This window comes from Plecotus auritus (genome assembly GCF_963455305.1).
Source record: "Plecotus auritus genome assembly, chromosome: 6".
Lineage (NCBI taxonomy): Eukaryota > Metazoa > Chordata > Mammalia > Chiroptera > Vespertilionidae > Plecotus > Plecotus auritus.
The window spans coordinates 24,148,700-24,171,349 of NC_137773.1; the positions used below are offsets into that span (position 1 = coordinate 24,148,700).

At 36.5% G+C, this 22,650-nt stretch overlaps 1 protein-coding gene across 2 annotated transcripts in view; it reads right to left on the reverse strand.

Annotated features, from left to right (window-relative positions):
- Window positions 1-22,650, reverse strand: part of SPINK5 (serine peptidase inhibitor Kazal type 5) — a gene marked incomplete at both ends in the record, with an annotated part of 69,748 nt that overhangs the window by 27,227 nt on the left and 19,871 nt on the right. For both annotated transcript variants that reach the window (XM_080673928.1, XM_080673929.1), the window contains 12 exons: window positions 1,756-1,804; window positions 4,148-4,275; window positions 4,610-4,688; window positions 5,974-6,101; window positions 8,516-8,591; window positions 9,837-9,964; window positions 11,202-11,289; window positions 12,492-12,619; window positions 15,547-15,613; window positions 17,075-17,202; window positions 18,217-18,280; window positions 20,033-20,160. In XM_080673928.1, coding sequence (XP_080530054.1) covers window positions 1,756-1,804; window positions 4,148-4,275; window positions 4,610-4,688; window positions 5,974-6,101; window positions 8,516-8,591; window positions 9,837-9,964; window positions 11,202-11,289; window positions 12,492-12,619; window positions 15,547-15,613; window positions 17,075-17,202; window positions 18,217-18,280; window positions 20,033-20,160 — 1,191 coding nt within the window. The remainder of the gene's footprint in view (window positions 1-1,755; window positions 1,805-4,147; window positions 4,276-4,609; window positions 4,689-5,973; window positions 6,102-8,515; window positions 8,592-9,836; window positions 9,965-11,201; window positions 11,290-12,491; window positions 12,620-15,546; window positions 15,614-17,074; window positions 17,203-18,216; window positions 18,281-20,032; window positions 20,161-22,650) is intronic.

Sequence of the window (22,650 nt, forward strand, 5' to 3'; positions counted from 1 at the left end):
GACCTACCATACATGGTGATTTCACTTAACAATACTGTATTATATGCTTAAAAGTTGCTAAGAGTATATCTTAAATGTTCTTATCACACACACACACACACACACACACACACACACATATAAATGTAATTCTGTGATGTGATGGAGGAGTTAACTAAAACTATGGAGGTAATCATTTCAAAATCAACACATTGTACACCTTAAACATATACAATGTTTTATGTCAATTATGTCTCAAGAAAGCTAGGAAAAAATAAGAACAATGTGCAAAAAAAGAACATTGCTGAACTTTGATTTGTCTTTAGAGCCTGAGAAAAAAAGAGAAAAAGATGCTCAACTAAGAAATAAATATCATCTGGAGAAGATGACACCTTTCAGGGAGTTACTTGTTAAAGTGGGGGCTGTAGACTTAAAACCGGAGCGCAACAACAGGAGTGGAGAGAAAGAGGAATGTGTTAGAACCATTTGAAAAATCTAAGACAACTTAACAACTCATCAGATATTATGGATAAAACAAATTTTCAATTCTAAATTACCAACAACAAAAAAAGGTTTCAGCTAACATAAAGTTATTGAGAAAGTGAGTCAGTTTAAAGGTAAACTTTTAAACTGTGTCAACTTTCCCCAAATAAATTATCAGGTTTATGCTTTGCAGCTATTGCTAGGAGATAGAATATATAAAGGTAAATATTATATAGAGCTCTAATATGACAGTAATCTAGCATCTACATACAGACAGATTTTGTTCTGCTACTTGTAAAATTATCTATATAATAAAAGCCTAAGCGACTATTATGGTGGAACGACCAGAATGACTGGTCACTATGATGCGCACTGACCACCAGGGGCAGCCGCTCAATGCTGGAGCTGCCCCCTGGTGGTCAGTGTGCTCCCACAGTGGGAGCAGCTGCTCAGCCAGAAGCTGGGCTCACAGCTGGCGAGTGCAGCAGTGGTGGCGGGAGCCTCTCCCATCTCCGTGGCAGTGCTAAGGAGCAGTGAGCCGAGCAGTAAGGAGCCTGCTGCTAAGGAGCAGCGAGCCAAGTGGTAAGGAGCAAGGAGCAGCAAGATGAGTGGTAAGGAGAGAGCAGGCAGGCGGTAAGGAGTGAGGGATCCTGGACTGTGAGAGGGCGCAGGCCAGGCTGAGGGACAAAGCCCCACCCCCCACCCCCAGTGCACGAGTTTCATGCAACGGACCTCTAGTAAAATTACAAAAGCATGTAGAAAAAGTACAGTGATTAAAATAACTAGAAAGTCAAAAATTTACGTAATAATCGTTAACTAGGAGTGAGAATAGTAGTATTTCTTCCATATTTGGGAAGCGACAAAGAAGAAACATGATAAATATTTGTGCATTTTTTTTGTAAATTGGACTAATATGAATGTTAGAGATCTTGTACTTTGTATTAGAAATAACAGAGATTTGAATTACATAAATTGAAATTAGTAAATTAAAAAGATTGATATTAACAATCTGTGCCTGACAACAGAAATTGAAGAAAAGCCAAATATGGAGACTATTCCTTACAAAGTTAATAACACTCCAATTTTCATGAAATGAAACTCAAAATTTGAATTATCATGCAACAAAATTGGTCCTTTGCAAACTCCTAATCAAGATCATTTTCCCTCAGGTTAAAGGTTTTCTTTGTTCATTTCAGGCATGAAAATTGCATAGGAAAACATTTCTGCTGGTGAGATAGCTAGAATGCTGTTACAGAGAGAAAGGCATAGCACTAGCATTCCTGAGGAAATTACCTTTGCAGCTTCTCTTTTAGCCTTTGCTCTTGCTCTTTCTTCTTGTTGACTATAAGTAACAGGATGAGGGGTGTGGGGAACAAGAGAAGATATGAATCTTAGTGCAGTAGAATAGATTCTTAACATTTACCAGTTGACCATTCATTGCTTTGACTATTCTCAAGTAACCCCAAAGATCCAGTCATTACAAAATTGTTTGTAATTTTATTGGAATAGATTAGAATGACTCACCTATCCTCAAGAGAATGAGATGCAAGAGAAAGTCCCTTAATGAATAAATCTGCTTAGCTTCCCAGCAAATACACTGCAATAAGAATTTCTTATTTGCTGATTATTTTGCATCTGCAGCAACTTTTTATAAAGTGGTAATATTTGGCTTTTGAGAGGCAATATAGCATGGTAGTTAGGAGGAAAAACTCGAGCCAAATTGCATAAAAAGCACAAGAATTCTTAATCTCTTTGTGGCTTCCTCATCTTTAATGGGGAGGATAACGGAGAGACAGGAAAGGTAGTAAGAATACTTTTTTCATTAGACTGCTATGAGCCTGAAATGAGTTGATACATGTAAAGCAATTAGAATAAGTATCTGGTCCATAACAAAATCATTGACAAGAGTGGTATAAGTGATTGGTATTCTCATCATTGTAATCATTATTAAGAGTGACTTCTCCAAAAACAGGATGGAAATGAAGTGAGAGTGACAGTTCTTAATCATTTTGGATAGCTAACAGTGTTGCATGCTGAGTTCAGTGAATGGATCTATAGAATAATTGAAACTATAATACAAGCAATTTAATCATGTTATATAGACAGAAAAATATAAAATAATTTGTGAAAATATTTTAATATGTTCCAATCAATGTAAAGCTTGTCCATTAATCAAATTAAATCTTTTTAAAAGTTTAAGAGAGTGTTTGAATATGATTTTTAAGTGTGCAAAAAAAGATTATGGAGGGAAGAATGATTCTCAAGAAAGTCAATACCCTTTACTAACATATCCATAAAATATGAGGTGAAAAAACTATTTATTTCTTTTGGATATGAAATTTTACAGTGATGGGAAAAATTATTTAAATAGCTCCAAAATTGTGAGGTTTCTCATACTTATTTAAAAGGAAAACTGATCTAAACTTTATCATGAGTCTTAAGTTAACTAAAAAATTCAAGAAGCATTTTCTTTCCATATAGGGAAATTATCAGGAAGTACCAGAGTTGACCAGTAGATGGCAGAATGACTTCCTTGTCACTGGGAGATTAATGTAGAAGTAAAGGAAAAAAGACTGAAACATGCCTAAATATAGCTAAATACAACTACCACAAGTTGATCATGGCTTTGCTAAATTATCATATACTGTCTACATCATACATTGAGAAATATTATCACTTTGTTTTTCCTGTGTTGATTTTTCTATCATTCACAACCTCTCTGAGCCTTTAATTTCCATCTAAAACTTATAATAATACAGAACTTATTTCATGTTTGTTGATAAGATTAAATGAGATTAGGTAGCAAAGCTCTTGGCAGGTACAAGACGATTATATGCATTCAATGAACGCTGATGACAATGAATACATAGTCATCATCTTGATTTCCATCTAACAGATGTTTAGTGTTTCCATGGCCCAAATACTATGGGATCAATCTTCTGGGTTCTGTTGTTTTCTACCAGAAAAGACTGCATGACTAAATCCTAAATCCAGAGATTCTGGTAGATAGAAAATAAATTGGAGTATCCCTTTGGACAAAGATCAAAAGACTTACAGAATTATAGGCTTGTTTCAGGGGACATAGCATGTCATTTATTGTACAGTTATACTGAGTCCCCTTTAAACGGTCATCCAATTCCTACACAAGAAAGTCACCATTCCCGAAGCAGCCTCTCCTTCTCTAACTGTTGCAAAGTTCATCTTCATGTTGCACTCAGACCTGTCCCCCAAAGCTCCCATCCATTTTAATTCTATTCCTTGAGGACACACAGAATGAGTAGACAGATAGTGAATTAAAATAAAATTTCCCAAATTTTGCTGTGTACCATAATGATATTTTACATGTAATCTCCTCCATTTCCTATGTCAGCTGGTAATCCTGCACAAAACTAAAGCAATGAGTAAGATTATCGTAGAATGTTTTCTTTTCTGAATAAAAGACTCTGAAATACCCTAAAAGAAATCATTCTGTTTCTTTTTACATCACAATAATTCCCTGAAAGTGCTCTACTTGCTATTTGGGGTTTGTGCTTTTTTTTTTTTTTTTTTTTTTTTTTAGCTTATTTAAATGTGACACGCAAAATTAAATGCTACACTGAAGAGGGAAATGTATTATTTGCAATTGTTTGACAATTTCTCTTAGTTCTATCTCCCCACTCCTTCAGAAGGCCTGAGCTTTACTCACAAGAAGACTTCGCACATGGAACAGGTGTTGCCATGCATTTTCCCATCTGGGCCCTGGATGGGGTCGTTCTCTCTGGTGCAAGGCAGTTTGCCACTCCTCACATACTTGCGGTATTCACTGCACAACTCCTGTGAAACAGAGGAGGCAAGTTTGAGGTATTGAACACAGGTTGGATCATATTACAAGAATAACTGGAGATGGGACTTTTTCTTAAGTGGGGATCAGCAACTGGCTTATTTTAGAATAGTTCTTAATTTTGAAGACATGAATATTTTCAAGTGATGAAATAATGGATCCTCAACTGAAAAATAGTCACATATGTGTCTATGCACACATGTAAACAAACACACAAACAGAAACTGTCCGCATGTTCCCTACAGTTTCAGGGAATTTATGCATTCACTGAATGACATCTATGGATTCCAGGTCCATATGCCTCTGACTTGGAGAAGGTCCCCTCACCTCAAAGGAAGTTGTCTCAGATTGTCTTTTATTTCTTGATTCAGCTTCCTTCTTTTTCTTTTCTTCTTCTTCTGCTTGGCTAAAAGAGAGTGATTAAGAAAGAAATGAGTAAGTCATAAAATCTCCAGGTTGAAATTCATCTCAAATATCATTTAATTGCTACAGTTAATAGTAATTTAATTCTGTGCCTAACCTTGCGCTCATACTAATGAAATCCTCACAAGTGCATGTAGCAAAAGTACTATTTTAAGCCCAATTTACAGATGAGAAAACTGACAGAATGTAGAGCTTTCCAAGGACATAGAACTAATAAATTCAGACAGGATGTCAAACCTATTCAGAGGTGGCTTTCTAAACTTCCAGTACTCACAACTGTATCTCTGGTTATTGTCTAGCTTTGCTCTAATCTGCCAGTCAATTTTCTACCTATGTCATCCTTGAAATCCCATGCTAGGTCATTTCATCCTTAAAGTCCTCAAGCTTTAGAAAGCGCCTCCTGGCATTGAGCCGAACCTGTCTCCTACAGGTTCCACTCACTGGCCCCACGTTCACCCATGGAGACAGCCTAGAACTAGTCTGGTTTGCACATTTAAAGACAAAATCTACTTGGACATTTTCAGACTGCGACTTTCCCTTGGCTAAGTGTGCTAAGCCTTCATAGTCCTCAAAGGCCATGGTTTTCATGCATTTCTCCATTTCCTCTAAGTATGTTTTTGTCTTCCTGTTGAAGTGGCTCTCTCATAATTGAACATAGTAATGAAGCAGAAGGTTAATCTGAACCCAGTGCTTATATTTTCTAGAATCCCTTTCATAATAATAATTATCTAGTGGAAGAGAGAAATGTTAAACAAATAGTCACACGTATAAATTTACAACTACTGACTGTGATTACTACGATGAAGGAAAAGTTCTGGTTACTATGAGGGAGAAATTTAGGGGGTAGGAGCATAGAGTAGGTTTCAAGCTGACAAGGCACATGGAGGAGTCCACTCCGCCAGATCCCAGTCATTCCTTATTCTAAATCATTCCTCCAGGTTCTGTGTATGGACCGAGGCCCTGCTTTGCATATGGGTTTGTTTGCTTGGGGATCAGTGGTGTGATTTCAGATGACTTCATCCTCCATTCTGCACAGGTCAGGTCCTTGGTCTACATCTTTTTTCACTTCCAGGGGAGCTTAGCCAACCAGTGATTGAGATATGAAAATTATTCTTACATAATTATGACATGGTGCAAAAATGTGGCACAATAATGCCATGGATAAGAAACAAAGCCAATTTTAAAAATAAAATATTAAAGCTAAAAATAAGGAAACATAGCAGAAAGGACAAAACCCTCCCACACTTTCCAGCTACAGCATTACTCACAAGAAGACCTCACACATAGAGCAGGTGTTGCCATGCATTTTCCCATCTGGGCCCTGGATGGGGTCGTTCTCTCTGGTGCACGGCAGTTTGCCATTCCTCACATACTTGCGGTATTCACTGCACAACTCCTGTCAAAATAGAGAAATCAGTGGGACATACATTTCATTTCTATTCAAAGCAGCAGATCAAAACATCTGCATTGGCAGAAACGAATGTTAGGTTTCTTTGAGCCCAGGATTTTAGCTATTTCTCTCTCAAATGTAAAGTTCAATTAAATAAATAGCAATCATCAGTTGCTAAGAGATGGGAGCAAATAAGACATACTAGGATGTCACAACACAATAAAAGAAATAGACAAGTTAACTCCACTATAACCTAATCAGAATAAAATATGCGTGAACATAGAGGTACAATAAAATCTGAGAACTCAAGAAGTTGGGACCATGAAATCTGATTGTAGAAAGCAGGGGAGATGTCAGGGAATAAGAATAATTTGAGACCATGAAGAGTAAATAGGATTTACTCCTTACTCAATGGATTGGAGAATATGCATACAGGAATGTTAAGATGAGCTGAGAGATACAAGTAGAAAACTACATGGCATATATGGCATATAACAGAATATCAACTTCTGATTACAGGTGAAGTTTCCTCAAAAAATTAAAAATGGAGCTGCCATTTGATCCCATGATCCCACTTCTAGGAATATATCCTAAGAAGCCTGCAATACCAATCAGAAAGAACATTTGTATCCTTATGTTCATAGCAGTGCTATTTACAACAGCTAAGATCTGGAAACAGCCCAACTGCCCATCAATTGATGAGTGGATAAAAAAAGCTATGGTACATTTACACAACAGAATACTATGCAACTGTAAAAAAGAGAGATCTCTTACCCTTTGAGACAGCATGGAGGGACCTCGAGAGTATTATGCTAAGTGAAACAAGTCAGTCAGAGAAAGACAAGTATCACATGATCTCACCTATATGTGGAATCTAATGAACAAAATAAACTGACAAACAAAATAGATCCAGAGACATGGAAGCATGCAACAGACTGAGGATCCTCAGAGGGAAGGGGAAGAGGGAGGGAAGAGGAGATTATATGCATACAGACATAACCCATGGACACAGACAATACTGGGTGAAGGCCTGGAGAGTGGATGGGGAGGAATGGATCAATGGAAAAAAAAAGAAGCCAAATAAGGAGACAAGGAGATTAAGATTCATCCTTGATCAGACATGTAACAAGCTATTTGTGGATTTAAGCAGAGCAGTATTGTGACCTGAATAATATTTTGAAACTTTACTCTGGCTGTGTGTGGGAGAACAGCTGGAAAAGGGATAGAACAAAACCTAGATGAAAGATTAGGAGACTTTCATCATCAAAACAATAGATGACAATAACTTACATAAGGCTATGGGAACAGATATTGTGACATTTCAGAGGTAAAAATCATGCTTTTTAAAAAAATGTTTTTATTGATTTGAGAGAGAGAGAGAGGAAGGGAGAGGGAGAGAGAGATAGAAACATTGATGAGAAAGAAACAACATCAATCTGCTGCCTCCTGCACGCCCCCACTGGGGACTGAATTGCAACTGGGATATGTGTCCTGACTGGGAATCGAGCTGGTGACCTCTTGGTGCATGGGTTAATGCTCAACCACTGAGCCACACTGGCCAGGCTAAAAATTATATTTTTTTTTATGTCTATGATCAAGGTATTTTTATCCCATCTCAGACGTAAAATTTCAAAAATTCTTATGTAGAAAACATGCATGTAGAGTTTCTGAAAGGTGGTAAGCAAAAGTCAGCCCAGTCTGTAATTGATGAAACCATAACTGTTTTTCAGGTTTTGGATAAGTTATTTTTATTGTACATGGTTAGTCTCAGAAGCAGCAAGAATTGATCAAGTTCCCATAGCATTCTTGTCAATGTCATCCCCAGATTGAAGGGTTATGATTTTCTGGGGGAGGCTTATAGGGCAACTAGAGGCCTGGTGCATGAAAATTCATGCACTGGAGGGGGGGGGGGTCCCTCAGCCTGGCCTGCCCCCTCTCACAGTCTGGGAGCCCTCAGGGCAGGAGGTGACCTGGCAATCAGGGGAAGGCGACGCCCCATCACACCTCTGCTGCTGCCACTATCGGCAGCACAAGCCCCAGCCGACCCTGGTTACCTGAGCCTCGGGCGGCCCTGGGAGGCTGGGGGGCTGAGGGGACTGGGGGACTCTGGAGGCAGGCGCACAGAGTGGCCAGGCCCACCTGGGGGTGGGCCCAGCCTTGCCACATGCCTGCTGTCCCGGCGGGGCTGAGGGGACTGGGCGCCACCATCTTGTGGCTGTGGGTGCCACCATCTTTGAGGGCATGGCAGTCAATTAGCATATTCCCTCCTTATTGGCTGTGGGCACTGCCATCTTTGCGATGGCGTGAGGGTCAATTAGCATATTCCCTCTTTATTAGATAGGATATTCCAACTTTTAGGCTCTTTGAAGTATGTTCAAATTACCATGCTAAATAGGACTTATTGGATGTATTGAACTCACTGCAAATGAAGGTGCTTCTCCAGGTTCTCTCTTATTCCTTGCTTCTGCCTTTTTCTTTTCTTTTGCTTCTGCTTGGCTGAATGAGAGAAAATGAGAGGAGCCATAGGACCAAATATACAGGTAATAGTTTCTCGATATTCCTGCATTGCTAAACTGTCCTCCCTCCTTAGGAAGAAGCGATTTTGTCCTTTTATCACTACATACCAATGAGAAGCAACAAAACAGCCTCCAGTATGGCAAGATACCATAACTTCTTCATAGTTTCTGCTTAACTTTGAGAGAAAGAGTGTAATTGTGCATCTGGAAAACTTGCTTTCTCTAAATTACCTTTCTTGCCTGTGGTCAGAAAAGAAACATCATTAATGTCCATAAAGGAGATTATCAAAACTGGTACTATGGCGACATTACACCTGGAGGCTGAAGGTGGCCGTAACAAAGCATATCAACTGGTCCCTTCTTTTCAGGACTGGAGGTGAGGAAGAGAGGGTTTTGGCTGCACTTTTAAGGTATGACTACAACTAGCCAAGGTCTTTCCCCTTAAGTCTATGAACTATCTACCTCATCATGCACACTAACTTTATTAATTCATCTTAAATGTATTGCTTACTAAGGCTATGTTATCTAAAGACAAAATGTATGGCAGGTAGAAAAAGGCCACAGGCACCATGGTAAACCAAACGAGCCTAAATTTGCTTTGAACAACAGAATTGCATGATATGTATAGTTAATTGATGTTATTTCAACCATGCATGATTAGCAATCAATCAAGAGGCCATAGATTCTAAATGTGAATCAATTACTTGAACTAAGCTCACTCACATAAATTAAGAGTAGCTCCAAATTTTGAAAGCAAGCTGTCAATTGTAACTTAGTGAAAAATGTTATATAAAGTAACATGTATTGTAATTTTATAAGGTTCATGGTGGTTTCAAGGACAACTTTAACTCTAGTAATCAATTTCCATATTACGTGTTAAGTTTGGGCCCTTATGCCTCTGGAGGATGAGATGCCTATAAACTTGTGTAAACTGTTCAACTATGCAATTTCAACAGTAGGAAAAATTTGGTATTTGTCCAAGTCCATGCTTATCAGAATGTTCCAGTGCTAAGAGAATGAGTGACAAATGAAGGCAAAACAGATACCTTCAAATAAATAGCTCTAGGTACTTACTCCCAGTTCGGTTACTAACATTTTCAGTGTAACTTACTCAATTCACTTCCCTATTTCAAGCCACAGTTTCCTCAAATCTGAAACAAGTAGTTTTTTTTAGTTTAGCTGTAAGGTCCCTTTACTTCTTGACAATCTAAAGCTCTATACTCACTAGAAGGCTTGACACATGGAACACAAGTTGCCATGCATTTTCCCGTCTGGACCACGAACAGGGTCATTTTCTCTGGTACAGAAAAACATTCCGTTCTTTGCATGACCCTTATATTCGCTGCAGAGTTTCTGAATAATGAAAATGAGATAGTTTAGATTTAGTTCTATGCTTATAAATTTTAGATTCTCTCTTTTTTTTTCATTTAAATTCTTTATTGGTTAATGTATTACATAAGTCTCCTTTTTCCCCCATTGACCTCTCCCCGGCTACCCCCAACCTCCAGCACATACCCCCACATCCCTTCACCCTCTGGTCTCATCTGTGTCCATTGGTTATGCTCATATGCATGCATATAAGTCCTTTGGTTGATCTCTTACTCCCTCAAACCCCCCGCCCCCCACCTTCCCTCATAGGTTGGATTCTCTTTTTAAAAAATATTTAAAAAGAAGAATTAAGAATAAAAATAAAACTTTTAGGATTTAGACTCATTCTCAAATTTTAAGTTAAGGGGATATAAATATAAATGTGGCTTAGCTCTTCTATCGTTCAAGTGAAAAAGATAAGGAATTACAATATAAAGAGCTAAGAGATGGCACAAGTCAGAATTCAGTGCATATAAGCACAAAGGAAAGAATAATTCATGGAAGTTCAGAGAAGAGCTTATATCTAATTTGTATCATTAGGATAATTTCCAGGAACACAATGTGGCAAAAAGTCCTTCAAGGGTAAGAATTATATGTAAAGACTTAGAGGCATAAAAGGACATGTCATTTCAAGCTAATCCTTTGTAGTCATGAGCATAGTGGCTAAAGAATTAGTGGGCAAAGAGAGAAAGGTTAGGGAGTTGGTCAAAAGAAGACCTTGAAGATAAGTCAAAACCAGGCCACTAAAGTTTGAGAGGAATTCGGACTTTATTCTTAGGAAATGGGAAATGATAAATATTTACAGCAGAGAAGAATACAATCAAACCTTTGTTTTAGAAAAACTATCCAGTGATATATGTGGAGGATTTGAGTGACTAGAGACTGAAGTAAGGGAAACTATAGAAAAAAAAGAAAGGAAGAAAGGAAAGGAAGAAATTGGAGTCAGGTAATTCTTTGATATATACCTTCATTTAGGAATAGGGAACTATTTTATTAATATGACTTGATTAATTTCCTCCAAATAGAGCTTAAAATTGTAATGTCATAGTTATTATTTTATTCTTATAAATCTCATAAAATAATAACTATAAATTAGTTTCCAGAATACCCATCAGTAGTAGAGAAAAAAATGAACCAATATTGAAAATGTATTCTAGAGTAAAATGCACATACACACATATACCACAAAAGTTCTAACTAGATTGATCAAACTAATCCTCACCTCAATTTCTCTTTTAACTTTAACTTTTTCTTCAGCCTTTCTCAGGTTTTCATCTGCTTTACGTTTTTCTTCTGAAAAACGCCATTTTCTGGAGAAAGAAACAAAAGCAAACAAATGACTATAATGCTTTAAATCTTCATGTTATAAAACTGTCATTTAGGCACAAGTGGAAAAACATCTAAGTATTCCTGAGTTCTTGTACAAACACTTTCTGATCACTTTAAAGTCCCTTATCAAATTGAAATCTCCACTATTTCCCCAAAGAACCCCTTTCTTTCATTTTGCCTTCATGTATACCATTTCCTTTCATTGTAATGATCTTTTTTTTTATCATCTTCCTTTCTTCTAATCTCCCCAGCTTAAATTCTCCCTTCTTTAAGAAGACATCTTAGACCTCAAAGTGAAAATGAGTCCTACATCTATCATCGTTACTTTCATACCTGAATATTCACCTCTTATGGTACATTTTCATTTGGTTGTGCCCTATATATGTGTGTGTATGTGTGTGTGCACGCGTGCATATCCATGGCTTTTTTCTGCTATTTAGCCTTAAGCTTCATTCATATAGTCATTCAACATTAAGTTGGTAACTATTTTTTGGCAAGCATTAGCCTGGGCATATAGCACAGTAGTACACAAAACAAAGACAAAGCCTGTCTTTTTGGAACTTATAGCTCAGTAGAGAAGACTGACAGTCAATAAGCAGTCATAGAAAACATTTTCCAGTTACCAACTGCAATGATAGTTATGAAATAAAATCAATAAGAGTTATAATAATTGAATCTCAATTAGAGATTTTAGGAGGTCTTATCCAAGGAAAGATAATGTTAAAATGCAATCCATGGAAAAGAAGACATTAACTGGTCAAGACTGAGACAAGCTGGAATAGGAGAGCACAGAGAAAGAACAGAGAGAGTTCAAGGATCTAGAGAAAGTGTGATGATCACAATGAGAAAATTACTGAAGGAAACAAAGTCTTGGTACCTGCTTTTACCCTCATTTTGTATTATGAATATCTCATAGAAGGCTTACAAAATTCATGAGAAGAAATGTTAAGAAGTATTTTGTTATCCAGCCTTCTCACCGGGTAATAAAATCCATTCGTACTCAGAAATAGACATATATCGTTAGGATCTATTTAGTAGGTGGTATTATAATTTGTAGAGAACATAAAACTGCTCAAAAATTCTGAACAACAAATGTTCACCTCAACACTGTTCTTAATCATCATTCCAATCAATTGCCACTTCACCTTCTGAGTCACTCCAAAGAAACCACATCTGTACTCACAAAATGTCAGCACACAGGGCACATTTGTTGCCATGCATCCTGCCATCGGGGCCACGGACTGGGTCACTCTCTCGGGTACAATAAAGCCTTCCATTCTTCACTTGGTTTTCATATTCTTTGCAAAAATCCTTTAAAAAGACAAGCAATTACATTGAACACGTTTCTACATGTTAATGCAGAAAATGTATACCAGAACTTCATAGTTAAAAAATGTCAGATCTTAAAGGTGTTGGTGAACACATATTACATATTAATGAGAATTAATAAAAAATAGTAATTACATTGTAAAATTACTCAGTGCCTATATTTGCTATGTGGTATATTTATTAAAAGGTAAAAGAGCCTTAGAAAGGATAAGGTTGAGAAAGTATTTTCTAAAACTAGATAGTTCTTGTTAACTTTCAAATATATGAAAAAATATAATAAAAAACAAAAGATCTTTCATGGCATTCCAACAAAATGCAGCAGCCAAAACCAAAAATAAATAAAAGTTGACAATGAGTAGAATATACAAGCTGTGAGGTGAGATACTTGCATGCTACTTAATATGGATCAAATCAAGAATAATCCAAACTAGTTGGTAAGGAAAAAAAATAATCTGGTATCCAACAGCATTAGGCTTATGTTAGTTTGTTTTCTCCATGGAATTGTGCATCATTTTTATGTACTTTGGTCCTTTATAGATGTTTATTTGTAATAGGATAGGTGGAAACCTTAGAGAGAGTGAATGTAATTTTCATTCACTCCTCTCCTTAGAGTGATAGAATATCAAGATGAATATTTATTTAGAAAACCTTAAAAAGATTATTACTTCCCTGCAAAATCTGGGAGGTTTTTATCTATTTCTTGATGCTTTGGTTCAGTATTCTTGGGTTTTTCTTTGTGTTTTGAAAACTACTATTTAATGTGGGGTAAATTTATATACATACACACACACACACACACACACACACACACACACACACACACACACAAATTACTCTAGACTTGGGAATCTCTATCAATAAACATATTTTGTGATGACATATATTACTACAATATAACCTACAAAAATACTTCCCTTTAGACCTCTCTTCAACTGTGTGACCTTCATTTTTCCACTTCAGCCAAGAAAACATGAACATAAAGTGTGGTTTGAGTCAGAGACCTGAGCAGCTGGATTGTGCTTCAAACCCGCTGGGAGACCATCATAAAATCTCACTACCTTTGAGACCCAAATCCCACCACCTACACAATGAAGTTTTTAGAACAGATGCTCTTCAGGACCTTTTTAAAAATTTGAATTCTCTCTCTTTTTAAGTAATACATATTACTTAGGACACTTTAAAAGAGAATCCTAATTACCTCCTAATAAGAAGATATTTGTTTTTGGAGGAGCAATGGGTGTGCTCCAAACTTCCTGGTTGTAACAATCTAGGAATACAGACACAGAAGTCACCTGATAATTATAGCATGGTAATAAAATCAATGCTCAATGATTCCCATAAGAGAAACAATGTTAATTTCAGTTTATAAGTTGTGATTCAACCAAGGAAATTCTGTAGAAGTACTTTTGTGAGCAACCCACTGACAGTTTAATTATGGGGCAGATATTGAGCCATCACAGTAAACCTGTCCTATTCAACATAATCATGTCCAATGACCCCACCAAAACAATGACCCCAGCCACAGAGAGGATGAGGGGAAAGTAGCTGAGATGTGATGAAAGACAAGGGAAAAGAACTCTCTGTTTATGGAGTAGTAAAATGCTGATTATCACATGGTGACCCAAGGTTTCAGACTGAAGTTTAACAACCACCACTAAAGAACTGCTTTTCAAATTTCAGTGAGTATTGGACAAATTGTTGACAACTCTGAATGCTTCATGCTTCTTAACTGAAACACTGAATACCCTATGAAAGTTGAGATGTTTGCTTCATTGAATAGCAATATGAAGTGAAAGGTCAGGCCTTGACTACCATAAATTGGATCTGTGTTTCCCTTGAGAAAACATATGCCCTACAATCCACAAGAATTGTATACTTGTATTAGTACAAAAAGGTGCAAGACATAGAATCCCAAACCAACAGGAAAGCAGAATTGAGATCATTTATTCAACCTCCTCATTTTGCTGCCAAGAAAAATGGAGGCCCAGAGAGAAGAGATGACTGACTGGCTCAGTTTCACACACAAGAGCATGACAGAGCTCAGACTAAAACTCAGGCGCTCTGACTCCTCAACAAAAGGTTAGTCATCAATAATTTTAATTATTTAGCAAAGTAACTGCTATCACTTTTACGGAAAGTAGGTTTACTAGCCTTTGTGATTTAAGAAATCCAGGCTGAATTACCTACAATGCCTATTCTATTAACAAAATGAATATCGTTTTCACGCTAGATGGAAAATTAAATCATCTAATAATTTTTAAAAACTTAATTGTGGGTGTATTTTTAAAACCACAAGCTCAATATTTGTTTGAGATTTTCATGTAACAGAAGCAAGACCTTTATAAATGGGATTATACATAAAATATACTAGTGGATATATTTTTCAAAAGACTCTATTATTGTTATTTTATTGTTTTTTAACTTAGAATCTCATTTTTAATTTGTAATAAAACTTTACAACTTGATTTTCCCCCCAAAACATCAACAAACTGTAAGAACCTGTTAATAAAGGTCTTAAATAATAAAAAATCATTTTTAAAGTTATTCCTAATTTATATTGGTATATTTTTTATAATTTATTCAAAGCAAGATTAATTTACACGAAAACCAGAGAGAAGCCTGATGAAAATTAAGTGGAATTTAATTTGCCTAAACTTTCTGACTACATTCTTTTTTTTAAGCAAAGAGGAAAATTGTGCATTTTGAGCTTTAGGTGAGAAATGCTGTTTTAAAAATGAATTTAATTATTAATATACTAGGAATTGTCAACTTGGGGAATTGTGAAATTAAGGGAAAGAATAATGTGATAATGAAGGACAATGACATTATTAAATGACCTCAAATGTTTAAGCATATGTTTATTAATATTTATAGCCACAAGAACCAAATTGTGTTGGTGAATAATTTACCTTTTCAGCACTTCGTGGAATTCTGGTTTCATTTTGTTGCTTTCTAATTTCTTCAGCTTCTTTTAAGCTGTGAAGAATGAAAACACTTGGTCAGTTTATACCTTGATCCTATTCTTAGTGTTCATTTCTGTGTTAAGTTCTTTTATATCTTTTGCCCTAACTTGTTAAACTGATCAACTTACATTAGACCAGCTTTTGTCTGTCTTGAATGTCTGAGCCTGAAAATTACTAAAGATAAGAAAGGGTGCGAAACTGACTCACTCACAGTCAATTAGAATCTTTGTTCTGTGCAGCTTGATGGGTGTGACTCCTTGATTGACAAACATATTGTCAGGAGAATTCCCTTTAACAGGCAGAACCAAGAGCATTAAAACAATGCTGTGACAAGGTGAAACCAAACTGAGTATTGGAAATATTGTCATCCACACCCTATGTATAGCTTTTTATACCTTGTAAAGTACTTTGTTTGCCTTCATGTAAAAGCATCATTGTTAATAAAAGCTACACGAAACTGAACTTCTAAGTCCTTTCAAATCACCTATTATCTAATTACAGTCTCTTCCTACATTATTATCTTAGTTCTACAGAGAAAAAAACCAGGAGTTAGGGAGGTCAAATTCTCCTTTTTGGCTAGTGCATAAAGAGAAAATGAAAGTTGCAGAATTAGTGCAGGTTTGAACACTAAAAGCACATGTCTCCTAGTTCCAAACATGTGAAGATTTGGCTGATTTCCAGTCTGGAAACCAGTTATAATCACTATATTGTAAACCTGTTAAGACATGCCCTTGAATTCTACAACAGCGCACTGTAATTTTCAAAGGCAGGTGTGAAGTTTATTAATCTGTAAATCTTTCTCTGTCCAGCTTTTAAAGATCCCAGAGATGTATACAGCGTACTTTAAGGCTTGCCAGCATACGGATTAGAGTCTGTATCTTGTTGAACATCCAGAATATTAAAGACTCATTGGATCGTATTCATACCTGGGTCTCAGTGCTCAGAACCATGTCAGGCACCCAGGGAAAGATTAGCCTAACAGTTCTTCCCTTTCATAAATTCCATCTTTTATACTCATAATAAATTCGGCCACATGACATTGCTGTCATTATTATTATTATTTTAAATTAGACTTTCATTGTAATAAGAGTCTCCATACCTGTCCCCAAAAAGCAATGCATGTCAAATGACTAAACTAGGTTATTCCATATGAAAGTGCCTTTTAATTTTCAAAACGTTATGCCTTATAAGACATTGTGCATTTTCAAGTCATTATAATGGAACAAATTAAGACTTGAATTTAATAACTAACATAACCACCTTATCCACTCCTTTTAAGAAACTTTAGCAAATGAAATGAATTAAAAAGAGAAAAGCCACTCTGGGAGCAAGGACCATTTTGCCTTATGAAAACAAAAGATTGCATGCCTTGTAATAAGGACTTGATCTCTCTGTGGAGCGGTACTTAGGACAGCCACCAAGGGCATCCTCATCAAGCCCACTGCTTGGCCTGCTTGGGGATGGTGATACTCACAACAGCTCAGCACACATCACACACTTATTGCCATGCGTCCTTCCATCAGGGCCACGAACTGGATCATTTTCCCTCGTGCATCCAAGTCTTCCATCCCTCACATAAGGCCGAAAAGCACTACAAACATCCTAGAACAGGGGAAGGAATGTGACATTTGCCACCTTGATTGTAATGCTTACAATGCTGCTTTCAGAAACTTTATAGAACTCAGTGCCTCTCTGTCCAATGCGTACTAGCCACCTAGAGCAGTCTGAGACGTGTAGAAGTAGCTCCATATAATTCACGTGGTGAAGTATGGAACTCATTTACTTACTTAATTTATTTATTTCATTTAATTAGTAAACATGGATACTAATTCATTTATTAGTAAACATGGATAAACTACTGTATGCTAGAACACAGTCCTTGCCCTCAGCTTGCTCACAATCTACTGGGTGACACAGACAAAGAGAGGCTTAAAATACATTCTAAAAGTCTTGGTGGAGGTAATCACCGGTGCCTATAAGAAGGGCACCAAAACTTGACTTAGAAAAGTCATTCAGCAAGAACAAGTCAACTGTGATATAGTGAGATGTTCACTTCCTTCCCCTAACATCAAAGGCTCACAGAATTTTAGCATAAAAAGAAGCTAGTTAATCCAAATCTCATTTTTAGATATGGAAACACTGGAACAGGATGGTTAAGGGATTTGCCCAAGTTCTCCTGACAGCAAGTGACAATGCTGGGATTTCAATTTAGGTAAGTGACACGAGTGTAGTGACCTTTACTACTACACAGGTAGTTCCTTTTTAACTAGTTTTCCTTCCTTCCTTCCCTCCCTCCCTCCCTCCCTCCCTCCCTCCCTCCCTCCCTCCCTTCCTCCCTCCTTCCTTCCCTCCTTCTCTCTCTCCCTCCCTTCATTCTTTCTGTCTTTTCATAGAAAGCTGAAATAGAGCTGAAAGGTCTAACTACTAAAGTAACCTAGTCTAGCTTCAGAAACTATCAGTTGCTTTTCATCAAACAAGTAGTATCCCAGTTCAAGCACAGCAAGAATTACTTCTTTCCAACCACCCCACCAACGAAGGAGGAGCAAAGAGCCTTCTTTCTCTTCGAAGTCAGTGCCCCAGCCCCAGTGTTCCCACCACTCTGACATTTGTGCTCACCTGCTCTGGATTACTGCTTTCACACTCCCCTTCGTTTTTTATGCCAACTTGGGACCTGGTTTTACTGGAATTGAAAGTTCATAGACATAGTTTAGTATCACAGAACTTCTCATCATTTGAGTGTTAACTTATCTTCATCGTTTTGTGATTCTTTGCTCTTGAAAACAGGCATCACATTGCATTATTTTCTTTACTTACTCTAGGGAGAGCCTAGGTTTATAACTTGGAGTCAAAGAAATGAAATCACATTGATGGGACAGTAAGATGCACACCTGTAAATGTTTTGCTATGTCCAGAGGGGACCCCATCAGAAGTGTGGGAAAAAGTAAAGCTTGGAACTAGATATTAGATGCCTCCCAAGGAACTTTGTTGTTGTTGATTTTAATAAACAAATTCAAGTTTACAGTATCTAGCATTCCATTATACCATCCTTCACTTGAGTTATGCTAACGTTTTGTTTTTCACAGGAAGTTCATAAAGTCCTAATAATTAATCTTACTCCATCTAATAGAGCTTTAAAGCATATCTGAAAACATAGAATCATAAATGTAGGACACACTTCCTACTTTCTATAAAGATAAGGCAGCTTACAACTAAAGCATTTGTATAACAACTAAAATCCAATACAAATAAGAAAAGTAAAAACTTAGTAGTTAAAGTGATAAGAAAAATGTTATATCAAAAAATATCAGCTGAAGGAAACAAAAACATTAAATTCCAACATGATTCCAGAATCTTCTTGTAGACCAAGCTAAGAAATGCAATGAGCAGAATGACTTACTGCACAGTACATGAAGCATACCAGAAATGATGGGAGAAATACTTACACCTGAACCAGAGATTTAAAGAATCTACCACAGAATTCCCCACGTAAGTCAGAGTAGAAACTAAATGTGCAGTGTGCTCACAGCAGTGTTAGAAAACACATATCTAATAAAAACCAGTATGTTCTTTCCATGTCTGTTTTTTGCTTTCTGTTTCTTTATGTTGTCCCTTGGTAAGAGTTGAAGATATAATTTTTAGAGTGTATTTCTGAAAATGCAGTCATGTGAGGGATTGGAGTGATTTAATCCAGTGGTGCCTTGGTTAAAATACTTATTCACAAGGAGGGATAAGCTTGCAGAACCTTGAAGACTAAATATCTTTCATAGCCTTTACCAGTCTTCTCAGACATTGTTTGTTATATTTACAAAAACTGAAGAGCAGACAATTAAAGATTGAGGTCACAAGCCAGAACCTGCAAAGCAAGTATGCTATCTTGTTAGTTAAATACAATCAATAACCAAAACTAGTATTGAGGGTGGAGAAGGAACAAATGGGACAAAATATAGGACAGCGAGATGCTTTATTGATGTGGTGAAGATTGAAGAGATGAAAAGAATTTCAACATTAAGAGTCCCAATTACCTACTCTAATACTATAAATTACTGAGAACTTAATATAAGTTGATGATTAAATAATTCTCTGTGGAACAGAATACAATCAGAAATAGATAAATAGAAAATAGATGAATGTGTGTAGTATATTGTTTGTATGTATAGCTATATGCTTATTATATGTATGTATAGATATAAGCTTATATCACTGCTTCATAGAGGCAGTGATAACCATCTGATAAATAGCACACAAAAGTGCTTTGTAAAATATAAAGTGTTATAAATATTGTTCTTTAAGGGTAGTAAAAGAAGTGGTTCTAATAATTTATGGATGACTAACTCCCACAAAATGAATCATTAAAGACCATAAGAAAAAATGTGTCATGTAATTATACAGAGAACATGCTGTAGGGAAAAAGACTGCTTCAGAGAATACTCACATGTTCTCAGCACACAGGGCACATCTGTTGCTGTAAGTTTTTCCATCTGTGCCACACACAGCTGCACTATCAAGGTTACAGATAAAATCCCCATCTCTTTCTCCTTTCTGGAAATCTTCACAATTCAACTGCAAGAGATGTGGTTAAAGAACATAAAAATATTAAGAGGGAAAATATTCCTTAGGTACTTAATTAGGTTACCGGGTTTTTTTGAAAAATATATATTTATTGATTTCAGAGAGGAAGGAAAAGAGAGAGAGATAGAAAGATCATTGATTGGCTGCCTTCTGAACACCCCCACAGGGGATTGAGCCCTCAACCCAGGCATGTACCCTTGACCAGAATTGAACCTGCAACTCATCAGTCCACAGGCCGATACTCTGTCCACTGAGCTAAGCCAGCTAAGGCAGTGGTCAGCAAACTCGCGAGCCGCAGTTTGCCGCTCTGTTGACTAATGAGTTTGCCGACCACTGAGCTAGGGCATAGGTTACTGTTTTAAGCCCATAAAAATATAACTCACTGGAGAAGGAAAACATATTAAGGAGACCACACTGAGATAATAAAATCAGGGATAATAAAACATGGTTCAAGAACAGAGATATAATTAGATTTGAGAAGAATTTCAGTATAGTTTTAGCTCCGTGCTATCTGTGTAAGATACCAAATCGCCTCTCTGAAACTTAGGACTGTTTGTCTATAAAATTCTGCTTGCCTTCTTTACAGATTGGTATTGTAGATAATACATTTTCAAGCTCATTGTAAACTATAAGCTGCAATAAAGTTTCTGTTATTACCAGTTAGGGTAATGATCACAGCCAGATTTTTAGGTGCATAGTTCTAACTCTGCCACTTACTAGCTATGTGATATGGAAAAGTTACTTAACCTCTCTGTGCTTTAGTATCCTTATTTTCAAAATGCATACAGACTGCTCTCAGGATCATAAAGAGATTTAAATATATTAATACATGTGCAGCATTTCAAACTGTGCCCAGTACATCATAACCATTTATTGTTGTTGTTCTTGTCCCTGTTGTTTTCTCTACTGACAATCAAACCAATAAAATTAAACACCTTTTAGAGATACTTGGAGAAATCCCCAAATCATGACTCTAGTAATATGATATATACTTAGGGACAAACTTGAACAGTGAGAAAAACAACTGCACTAGGTAATAACTGAAGACTAGTGTTTAACTCTCAGATCAGCCACCCACCTACTTCACCTCTTTGAACTTCACTTTCTTCATCTGAAAAATGGAAATTCACACCCTATCCGCATTACAGATTCATGTTGAAGATCAAATGAATACTTATGAAACATTATTTGGCAACTCACTATTGTGACATAAGCTAACTAAAAAATACATAGAGTTAACTTGAATTTACTTGCTTTCTAAAATCAAAGAATAAAACTGGAGATTTTTTTTCTTTATGATATCACATTGCAAAATAAAATTTTTGATGTCAATATTGTCATAATAAAAATATTTAATTATAGATATGAAACATTTAAAATATAGACCTGAACCTAGTATGTAATACAATAGAAAGAATAAAGGTAGGATAAATACAAATATATAATGAATTTATAAAACAGAAGATTACATTGAGAAACAAAGAAGCCAACAAAGAGGGAAAAATTAAAATAGAAAAGAAAAGCTATAGGACATACCCCACTATTCATGCCATATGTTTAGGAAGAGGTAAAAAATAGAGTGAAAACAGGATAAGTAATGGCCATATGTGTTATTTTCATCCATTCAGTTTTTTATTTTTCCTTAAAAGACATTACACACTCACTAGGATCTAGGCATTCCATAGACTGTCACATCACCACAGGCGGGGGTAGGGGGTGGGGGAGAATGAAAAGAAAAATAAACAACAAAAGAAAAGAAATACATGCTCCAAGAAACTTACATTCTAGTGGGAAGAAATAGACAATAAATACAAAGAATTTTAAATTATACTAAGTTCTATGAAAAATATACTGAACAATATGATAGCACCTAGAAGAGTGGCTATTTTAAATATAGCGTCAAGAAAGATCTCTCAGCAATGGTAACATTTGAGGTGATATGAGATTAATGACAAGGAGCTGGCCATTAAAGATCTGAGAGAAGAATATTCTAGGCATAGAGAACTCCTATTGCAAAGTATTTGTGATAGGCACTAGATTGTTCTCTTCACTGGGCAGAAGGAGAGAAGTATGGATGGAGTATAAGAAAACAACAGGGGCTTTGCCAGTGTGGCTCAATGGTTGAGCATTGACTTATAAACAAGGAGGTCACAGTTAGACTCCTGATCAGGGCACATGCCCAGGTTGTGGCTTGATCTCCAGTAGGGAGTGTGCAAGAGGCAGTTGATCAATGATTCTCTCTCATCATTGATGTTTCTATCTCTCTACCCTCTCCCTTCCTCTCTGAAATCAATAAAAACATATTTAAAAAACAACGATAACAGGGAGCTGATGATTTTCTCTGAATATCATTCTGTTGAAACTATAGAAACCTCAGAAATGTGAATCAAAGTTATTAATTTCCTCAATCACTGCTATCCCTCTTCAACAGAAAAATCAACCGCAGCATACTAGGTCACAGGTGTTAGCAGAGTGATGACA